Source organism: Herpailurus yagouaroundi, unplaced genomic scaffold (genome assembly GCF_014898765.1).
Source record: "Herpailurus yagouaroundi ecotype Mexico unplaced genomic scaffold, PumYag 190, whole genome shotgun sequence".
NCBI lineage: Eukaryota > Metazoa > Chordata > Mammalia > Carnivora > Felidae > Herpailurus > Herpailurus yagouaroundi.
The window spans coordinates 33,936,051-33,946,138 of record NW_024412421.1 but is presented as its reverse complement, the minus strand read 5'-3'; the positions used below and the strand labels follow the sequence as shown (position 1 = coordinate 33,946,138).

The 10,088-nt window shown below is 57.1% G+C and overlaps 1 protein-coding gene across 4 annotated transcripts in view; it reads left to right on the top strand.

The window, feature by feature from the left end:
• MEAK7 (MTOR associated protein MEAK7) overlaps positions 1 to 10,088 on the top strand; it is a 53,901-nt gene that overhangs the window by 41,204 nt on the left and 2,609 nt on the right. For all 4 annotated transcript variants that reach the window (XM_040443243.1, XM_040443240.1, XM_040443241.1 and 1 more), the window contains 5 exons: positions 227 to 404; positions 2,773 to 3,003; positions 3,305 to 3,449; positions 5,333 to 5,761; positions 9,928 to 10,046. In XM_040443243.1, the coding sequence (XP_040299177.1) occupies positions 252 to 404; positions 2,773 to 3,003; positions 3,305 to 3,449; positions 5,333 to 5,761; positions 9,928 to 10,046 (1,077 nt within the window). In that variant the 5' untranslated portion in view covers positions 227 to 251. The remainder of the gene's footprint in view (positions 1 to 226; positions 405 to 2,772; positions 3,004 to 3,304; positions 3,450 to 5,332; positions 5,762 to 9,927; positions 10,047 to 10,088) is intronic.

Here is a 10,088-nt window from a genome sequence, read left to right as displayed (position 1 = left end):
GTATGCTCCAGGCGCCCAGGGGGCCGGGGTCGGGCTTTCCCACTTTATTTTCATCGACTCTGTTGCTGAACCACCTTGGAACGTTGCTTAGCTCTGAGGGGTTCCAGCCCCTTTTTGCAGCTAACTCGGCATTGACTGACTGACCATGTGATTGTCAACGTTGATTTTCTGTGACGACTGTGCTTTGACCTCTCTGACGTGATCTGTGCCGTGGTGTCTTCTGCAGAGAATTCTGCCGGATACAAGGAGACATGGGCAACAGCAGAAGCCAGTCGGGGCCGAGGTTTTGTTCACAGTTTCTCCCCGCGGAGCAGGCCGAGATCGATGGGTTGTTTGACGCTCTGTCATCGGAGAAGCAGCGCCCAGATGCCTCCCCCAGGTCCTTCTCTCTGAGGGCAGTAAAGGTGAGAGCGGGACGTGGCCGTCAGCGTGAACTCCGGAGCAGGTGCTGTGGCCTTCGGGCCCAGGTCGGCTCTCCGTGGTTGTCTGATGGACGTACGGCACTCTGCGAAGTGCGTCTTCTGTAAAGGGCAGAGAGGGTGCGTTCTCTGCTCCGGGGGCTGCGTGATCTCTATCGCGACCTTTCTGCCTCTGTGCCGCGGTGCGTTGGGGGACACTTCCAGCTTGAGACCAAAGGGGCCAGCCCTGCTCCCCGTCTCTTAAACCTTTGTCACCCAATTTCCCTCCAAGACCGGGTGGCGGACTGTCTGAGCCAGATTCGTGGGTCCAGAAACCACGGGTTCTTTTTTTTTTTTTTTTTAATTTTCTGAGAGAGAGAGGGCACAAGTGAGTGAGGGGCGGAGAGGGAGAGAGGGAGAGAGAGAGCGAGCAGAGCTCGCGCTTAACCGATATGGGGTTTGAACTCATGAAGTGTGAGATCGTGACCTGAGCCGAAGTCCAATGCCTAACTGACTGAGCCCCCCAGGCGCCCCCAGCAACCGCAGTTTCAAGTGTACTTTGCCTTCAGATGAATTTGTAAGTGTTTGATGTTCTAGGAATTTAATGTCCTCCTAACAAAAGAATGACGTTTAAGTTCCGCGTTTACCTGACAGCGGGTCCAAACTGCCCATTTCCCCATCTTTGCACCCCGTTCCGTGGAGCTTTTTTTTTTTTTTAATGTTTATTTATTTATGTAGAGAGACAGCATGCAGAGAGAGGGAGAGAGAAAGGATCCCAGGCCAGCTCCATACTGTCAGCACAGAGCCCGACACGGGGCTCGAACCCATGAAACGGTGAGGTCATAAGCCAAAACCAAAAGTCGGACACGTGACCAGCTGAGCCACCCAGGCGTCCCCCATGGGGCTTTTTTAGCAGCGTGTTTGGCCAGACAGAGGCAAGACCACATCCTCCTGGGTGATGTGGAGGTTGCAGTGTGGGAAGGCGTTCCAGCAGCCGCCTCCTTTCGTATGTGCAGAGTGGGAGCTGGGGGGCCTTTGGGGATCCCCAACATGCTCACTTTGCAGACGAGGAAATCGGCCGGGGAGGTTATCTCGGTCACAGCTATGTGCTGTGTGTGTGTGTGCGCGTGCACGTGTGTGTATGGATCTCTACTAAACCAAAGCACCCCAGTTTCCTGGGCCACCCACTTAGCTGAAGCAGACAGAACCAGCCAGGGCGATTACATTTTTTTCTTAACGTTTATTTATTTTTGAGAGAGAGACAGAGTGCGAGCAGGGGAGGGGCAGAGGGAGAGGGAGACACAGAATCCGAAGCAGGCTCCAGGCTCCGAGCTGTCAGCACGGAGCCCGACGGCGGGGCTCGAACCCGCAAACCGTGGGATCATGACCTGAGCTGAAGTCGGACGCTTAACAGACTGAGCCCCCCAGGCGTCCCGCAACCAGGCCAATTAAAGGCATGAGCGCACGGTAGAAATGATGTGCACAAATGTGTATGTATCACAGTAAGTGGGGTGAAAGGTTGATCAGAAAACCGGGCCACTGAATGAAGTGTCTTCTGGGGAAGAAGGGTGGGTTGCTTTTTTCAGGAGAACCTGGAAAACGTTGACAGAACTAGGAGTACTCTTGAGGGTGAGCGTAGGAACCGGCCTTACAAGACCCTCAGGGTATCCGTCTTGTCACACACGGTGCGGACACAGTCCGCAGTTCCAGGAGAATCCAGTTTTCAGACCCTGCTGCAAAGCAAGTTCGTGATTCAGTGTGTGTGTGACTTGCTCGCTCGCTCTCCATTTATTTGTAATCCCTGGAGCAAAGCAGATTTGATTGATGTTGGAGTGAAAACGGAGAGCCGTGTTTACAGGACGTTATTGACAAGATGTTAATTAAGAATTAGATGTAAATAAAATGTAATTAAAAAGACATATTGAACACCTTGGGTAAGAAGTAAGAGCTGGAGGAGAGCCGATCAGCTGTGCCCAGACAAGTGTTCCACGCGTTAATAAATTCAGACACGTACATGGTTGCCACTGGTCTAGAATGAAGAAAGTGTAAGCAGAGGGAGGAGCAGCCAATGGCCAGAGGCAGGAATGACGTGGCCAATCTGGTGGGGACTGGAAAGTTGGCAGGGCAGGCTGGGCACAGACTGTGGAAGAGCCTCGTGGCCAAGAGGAGCCAGGATGCGTCAGGCATGGGCATTTTGGGGGTGTGTGATGCCCTTGGGTGGGAGAAGGGGGTCCACATGGAGTTAGCAAGGTTGAGTGCTGGTGGAAGCATCCGGGAGCAGCAGTGGGTGCTCTTGGTCCCTGGTCCTTTTCCTGCGATCCCGCCACACTTAGCTTGGCCCCATGTAGCCTTTTCTCCGGTTTGTCCCCAACAGAGTCACCTAGGGGAAGCCCTTCCCCCGGAGATGGTCACAAGACTGTACGATGGCATGCGGAGCCTCGACCTGCCGGGGAAGGCGAAGGGGCCCAGCGAGAGCATCTCCCGGGAGCAGTTCACAATGTTCATGTCCCACTTGCTAAAGGGAAGCTCCGAGGAGAAGAGTCTTGTGATCATGAAAATGATTTCTGCCACAGAAGGTCCCGTGAAAGTGAGAGAAGTCCAGAAGGTAGTGAGGCCGCGAGACCCTTTAGGAGGTTTCATATCCTCACCTGGGGGCTTAGGATGAGGGTGGGACACAGGGAGATGTCCCCCTGGGGGGGGGGGGGGGGGGGGAACCCTGGTGAGGTCAGGACCCTGGACAGAGGCCTTGGTGAGCCTGAGCGTGAATGCCCTTTGTGTGATCTCCTCCCACCCTGTGGCCCATGATAGTCGGCATTGAAAAGATAAACGCCCTTCCCTGTGCTGATAGGAGGTAGGTCATGGGTCAGGGTGGAAATGTTACTCATGGTAAAACTGTGGTCTTGCAGTTCACGGAGGATCTGGTTGGCTCTGTAGTGCACGTACTAAACTACAGACAGGAGCTGAGAGGCTGGACCCAGAAGAGGGGCCCGGGCCCCCCGCCCGGGGTGCAGGTGCTGGCAGCCCAGCTCTTCTCCGAGATGGAACCCCGAGGCAAGTGGCCCGTGCACTCGCCCACTGAGGCCTTGGCGCCTAGACTGGTACCCCGCGGTCTCAGTTACTGTAGCTTTGTCGTGAAGCTTTGAAATCCGTAAACATGAGTCCTCCAGCTCTGTTCTGGATTATCTTCTGGGCTGGCCGTAAGACGTGCCTCGATAGATTTGAAAGGATTGAAATCCTACAAAGTATGTTCTGCAACCACGATGGGATGAACCAGAGGCGTTTGGGAAATTCACAAGCAGGCAGAAATTAACATAATTGTTTCTACTGTTTCCTTTTATTCTGCAAGGTCAGCGGTGATGTCCCCACTTTCGTTTCTGATCTCAGTCATTTGAGGCTGTTGATTTTTCTCGATCAGTCTAGCTGAAGGTCTCTCGGTTTTTGGTGGATGTTTTCAGAGAGCCCACTTTTGATACAGTTGGTTTTCTCTGTGTGTTTCTTCCTTCCTTTGTCTCTATCCTAGTCTTTCTTTCTCGGGGCTTCAGATTTAGTTTGGTCTAGTTTCTTTAGCTCCCTAAGGTTGAAGTTTAGGTTATTGATTCGAGATCTCTCTTCTTTTTCAATATAGGCATTTACAGCTATACATTTCCCTCTAAGCACTGCTTTAGCTGAATCCCATAAGTTTCGGTACATGTGTGTGTGTTCATTCCTCTTGGTATTTTCTAACTTCTCTTTGATTCCTCCTTTGTTTGGTCTCTTGCTTGCTTAGATGTGTGTTATTTGACTTCTACATGTTTGTGGATTTCCCAAATCACCTCCTGTTACTGATTTGTAATTTCATTCCATTGTAGTTGAAGAACGTACTCAGTAGGATTTCAGCCCTTTTAAATTTACCGAGGCATGCTTTACACACTAGTTTATATGCCGACTATTCCAGAGAATGTGCCATGTGCACTTGAGAATCATGTATATTCTATTCCCGTTGGATGAGAAACCATATGTGTTTGAATTCACTTGGGATTTAAAAATACCTTCTTTGGTTTGGTCTACTTCAAATGAATCCCAATTCATGCAAATGAATCCCTTGGCAAAGTAGATTTGTTTTATAAAAGCATTCTTTTATTATAAAGCTGGATTTTAAAACGCATTTTGGAAGCAGGTCCTATTTCAAAAACCAAGTGGTGAAATTTGGAACTTGGGCAGAAGAAGAACAATACGTATAACATATCAGTGGTCTGTCTTCTGTTACCACCACCATATCGCCTCCATTCTTCGTGGATAAGAGAGATAAAATGGGACTGTAGATAGATGTGAAGCATAATTCAGAGTTCATGAAACCCGTTCTTCCCAGATGAACTGGGGTGGGGGGTGTCCAGTAAGTTACCCAGCCACTACCCTGACTTGCCTGGAGACCGTCACGCTTGGAAAGCTCTGCCAACTGGCTGTGTTGAGTAGAGGCCCTCAGAGAGCGGCTTTTGGTGTGGCTGTCTCCGGAACACCCGCTGGAGGGCTTTGGGGCTGGGCCCACGGGTGAGGCCTGGCTGACTCCTGGGCCTCTGAAGCGCAGCTTGCAGAGGAGAGAAGGTGCGGCTGTCAGGTGGTCAAGATCACTGCCGTCCAATAAAAATGGAACGCAGGCACTGATGCGAGCCACACGTGAAACTGTAAATCTTCCAGTAGCCACGTTGAAAGAGGAAAAAGAAACAGGGGAGTTACTTTTCACGTGTCCAGAGTATACTCTAACATCAGCGGCCACCATAAAAGGCGATCGGGGTATCTTACATTTCTTTTTGCATACCAAATCTTTGGAATCAGGGGCGCATTTTGCACGAACCGCACAGCTCTGTCCGAATGAGCGTCACGGCAGGTGCTCTGATGGGGGTCGTGGATGTCGGCTGATGTGATGGCCCCACTGGTTGTGTGTCCCCCTCCCCTAGGCCGCGAGGAGCTTCCGGGGCCTCAGCAGCTGGACCGTGACTGTGACCGAGCCGTGATCGAGGACTGGGTGTTCAGGGCCCCCCACGTGGCCACGTTCCTGAGCGTGGTCATCCACAGAGGCTTTCTCCTCCCGCGCTTGTCCCTCGATCTGGCCCCCCTGGTCCCTGAGCGTCACGTGGACCAGGAGAGGGTGTTTCAGAGCATCCTGGACGTGCCGTCGGTCATCTACGTCAACGCCCACCTGCCCAGGGAGCAGCGGCACCGCTGGCACCTGCTCTTCTCATCTGAGCTCCACGGGCACAGCTTCGCCCAGCTCTGTGGGCGCATCACCCACCAGGGCCCCTGCGTGCTGCTGCTCGAGGACCGTGATGGCCACGTGTTCGGTGGGTTTGCGTCCTGCTCCTGGGAGGTCAAGCCTCAGTTTCAAGGTGAGATTTGGCCCCCCAAAACCGCAGGCAGTGGCACGGGGTTTGTTGAGGCTTCCGGGCTCGCGGTTGCTGCCTGGGGACCCCTGAGCCGAGCAGGGCGTGAGCGGGGCTTTCTTCTGTGTCCTCCAAGTGCGGTTCTGGATGTGGTCAGGAGAAAGGAGACGCTGCCTCATGTGGTCTGGTGCTTCCTGGGTTTCTCCTGTGATTCTGACAGCAGAGGGAGGCAGAGAGGACGGGGATCCCGACCCCGGATTCAGGCCAGGCGGCAGTGGCCCAGCATTAATGAACCGCGCCGGGTCCGGGCCACGGGGCGGCTGGGGGCTGGGGCTGCTCCTGTCCGACGGGTGTCTCCTCCACGGGCCGCACCCCTTCCTGGACAGCCCGTCCCCTGCCCGTGTGTCTGCGTTGCTGCTTCTGTCTTTCCCTTCTGTCTTTGCCCGGGTTTTTCAGTCTTGTGACTTCGTTGTAATTCGAACGCTCTTATGTGACTTTCCGTGCACTGGACGGCGGTCTTTTAAGGAAATTTTTCCGCTTCCGTAAAGAAAAGTGCTCTGAGAAACATTTTTAGAGGACCGTTCATCTCCTGGGCAGCAGGCTGCTCACACACTCAGAAGTGATGTCCCTGCATGAGCCCCGGCGTGTGGCCCCGGAGGGTCTCCTTGGCTGTGAAACGGGCCTTTCCTGGAGGTTCTGGGAGACCCGACGCAGCCCTGTGTCCTCACGCCCAGGAGCCGAATGGTTAATACCGGCCCTGAACAGGTCCTTAGACATGACAGACGGGGTGGAAAGGCAGTCCCTTGGGGACAGGGACTGCGTGTCTGAACTAGGTCATCTGTTCGTCCCCAGCCTTCTCTCCATGCCACTCTGTGGGGGCCTCCTGACCAGCCCCCTGGTTTCCGTCTCACCTTCCGGTCCATCCATCGTGTCCCAGTGCGTCTGACATGCTGCCCTTCCTTTGAGACCCTGAACGCTGCCCGCAGGAGGTCGCCTCTTCTCTCCGGCCTCCTGACCCGCGCCTGTCCCCTGGTGCTTTGTGTGCAGTCTCCCCGGACCCCCTGCAAGCGGCACCCTCCCATCCTCTGATTCGGCACATGCTTCTCTTCCTCTCCCCCCCCCCCCCCCCGATCTGTTGGCATGGCCTCCTCCTTGGGACTCAGCGCAAGGTCACCTCCTCCAGGAAGCCTTCCCAAACATGGGAGGGCCATGTGCTCCCTGCACACCTCTGCACACCTTCCTACACTCCGCGAGCTTCTGCGGGCCAGGACGTCGTGTCCAGGTGGCACAGCTGCCATTACTGGGTGGGTGGAAGGAGCTGAATCTGTCCTAGATCTTGAACCCCGTTGCTGCCACCAGCCCTTCTCCACTGTGTCCGGGATCCCCAAGACTGCCCACGTGCCAGTGACGCCCTCGGAGCACCTGTAGGTCTCAGGCTACGGTCCTCCTCGTGGCCGTGATTTATTACGGCAAGAGGACACGGGGCACGGTCGGCAAAGGGACAGGGGCCAGCTTCCAGATTCCTCTCCCCGGGGTCACACGGGACACGCTCAATTCCCCAGCAGTGAGGCGTGAGAGCACATGTGAGGTGCCGTCCACCAGGGCTGCTCGGTAGGGACTCAGCGCCCCGGGTTTTATCAGGGGCCGGTCACATGAGCGCCCTCTGCCTGGCACGTGCCCAAATCCCAGAGTCCCAGGACGAAAGCAGGTGCTCGGCCTCAACCACACCGTTTGCCCAAAAGTGTCGGCCCAGGGAGCCGCTCTCGCCAGCTCTGGGAGCGGGGGACCCTCCAAGCCCCCAGATGGCGGCTGAGCGACCCTTCTGGGGGCCGCAGTCTCAGCCCTGCTGCGTTAGCTCACCTCTCGTCCCCACCCTCCTTGTCACCGTGTCTGGGGGAACGAATGGGGCATCCTCCCCCCGCCCGGCCCCGCTCAAGGCCTTGGGGGAGTGACAGGTGCTGTCCGCACGGTTGGGGGCTCGGCCTCAGCATTTGGAAGAACACGCCTGCGAGTCGCGGGGACTTCCGCCCCTCCCAGCCCCTTTGGCATTATCTCCAGGCTGTTTCCGCTGGTTTTAACGTTTTATTAGCGAGCGGGCTTAGTCTTCGGTAAGAACGGTGGAAAAACGCCAGCTCCCAACTTTCCAACCCCAGTCGGTGCTGTTCCGAGACGTGAGGGCAGAGGTCCGGCAGAGGGCAGCCTTGTGTCCCAGACGCAGGTCAGGTTCAGCACAGGAGCTGCCCTAACTGCTTGACGTTGCGGGCCTGACGTGTCGTAGCAGCTGCCGAGTCGCTTCTGTTTTGCTTACGTTTCTGTGGTGCGGTGGACAGACAGGCGGCTTTGGGCCGAGCAGACGGTCTCCCCGGTGCTGGGCTGGGGGCTCGCCTTCCCCGGCCTGGGCTCCCCGGCACCGATGAACGGGTGCTGCGCGGAAAGGCTGCCTGTGAGCGCCGCAGGTGGTGGCAGGTGCTGAACCCACGGCTGTCCCTTGGGTAGCGGGTATTGCTGACGTGACCTAGATGAGCCTTCTCTGGTGGCTTGACGGCTTTGCAGCCGATAATGACTCTTTGGACCCTCGCCCCTAGGAAGGGAGCCCCCCCGTGGCCCTCCCGACACGGCCCTCCCTGCGAGAGCACACCCGGATGCCCTCGAGGGAGCGCCCCTGCCGCCGACCATGTGCACTTGGCGGGCCTGTCGCCTCGCTTAGCATCTGGGACCAAGGAAGTGTTGGTGGAAAGCCAGCCTTGGGGTTGCAGGACAAAGTGATGCTTGCACGGGCACCCGGGGCAGCAGGGTGGGACCGGGCAGTTCATCGGCCCGAAAACACCCCGGCCTTCTGGGGCTACATAAGCCCGTGGACTCAAGCCGGAGTCTTTCACCTGGAGTAAAGCCCTCTGTCGTGTGGCCCCAGGCTCATCTGTCTTGTCCTCTGACCCCGGCGCTCACAAACCCCACAGTGTGGCCAGGGGCCCCTGGGTTCCCTGCCTGCCCATGTCTTGTCCCAGCACGGGGTCCCTCCTCCAGGAAGTGCTTTCTCTCAGCCGCCTCTGGTTCAGGATGTCCTTCGTGACCTTGGGTCCACCCCCCTCTCCTCGTGGATCTCTCTGGATTGGAGGCCCGAGGGTTTCCTGCCCAGACTGCCAGCTGAGGTATCCCCCCCCCCCCCACCCCGCCCCGCAGAGCCCTCTGGGACTCGAACCCCCTTTCGTATCCATCATCAGCATTCATGCTGCTGGACTGCTCCTTCCCACCTCGCGAGTGGCCCGACCCCCCAAAGTACTGGCAGCTGGTTGTTGAGTTTCTTGTACAGGTGATTTGATATCAGGTGCCTTCACGATGTCCCCGGGGAGCCAGGCCTCAGGGCCGCGTTCTCACAACTGTGGGGAGTATCCCCTGTTTGGTCCCCACCCCGGGAGGTCCCTGCCCACCCCCCCCCCCCCACCTGTGGCCTCCATCTCTGTCCGTGGTGCTGATGGTGCTGGTGGAGAGGAAATCGCTGAGGGCAGGGGGGAGTCCCTGAGCCTTAGGATGCTGGTCATTTCCAGAGTGTTGACCGCCGCCTTCCCTGAGGAGCACACACACGTCCACACTCGTGCCCGGAGGGCAGGCAGAGGGTCGCGGCTGCCCGTGTGTTCCCTTTCCGGCCGCAAGTGCCCCGGGGGCTGCTGTGCGTCTGCAGACTTTCTCCCCCGGGAGGACGCATTCCTTCAGGCTGGGGACACATCCACTCAGTGTCACGTGCCCACTGGAGGGGGCTGTGCTGGCGAGGCTCCAGCGTGAAGGGGAGACTGCTCTTTTGACTTGAGTGCCCTCGGTGGGCGAGCAGCGGCCGATTCCCCTTCTGTCTTCCTTGGTGAGAGCTGGAAGGTGTCCCCAGCAAGCCGCTGGTACACTCACCACCACCACCCCCACCCCTGCCCTGAGCTCACCTCTGGGTGCCCAGGGTGGGGGGCTGGTGGGGGGACAGCGAGAAGGCCCGGCCTCTGCGGGGTCTGGGGCCTGCCCACTGACCCCTGGTGGCCACAGTCCCGGTGTGCGGTGAGCTCCGGGGGCACAGGAAGACCCGTGTGCAGAGTTTGCCTTGTGAGCTGTGGCTTGTTTGTGGTCCCTGCTCGTCCTGGTGCCCAGCTCACATTGGTGACCCTGCTTGTCCACGCCCTGCTCGCTTTCAGGGGACGACAGGTGCTTCCTGTTCTCCACCTCCCCCCGCATGGCTGTGTATACCTCCACGGGCTACAACGACCACTACATGTACCTGAATCACGGGCAGCAGACCATCCCAAACGGCCTGGTAAGGACTTGAGGAGAGCAGGGGACGTGCCACCTTGGTGCT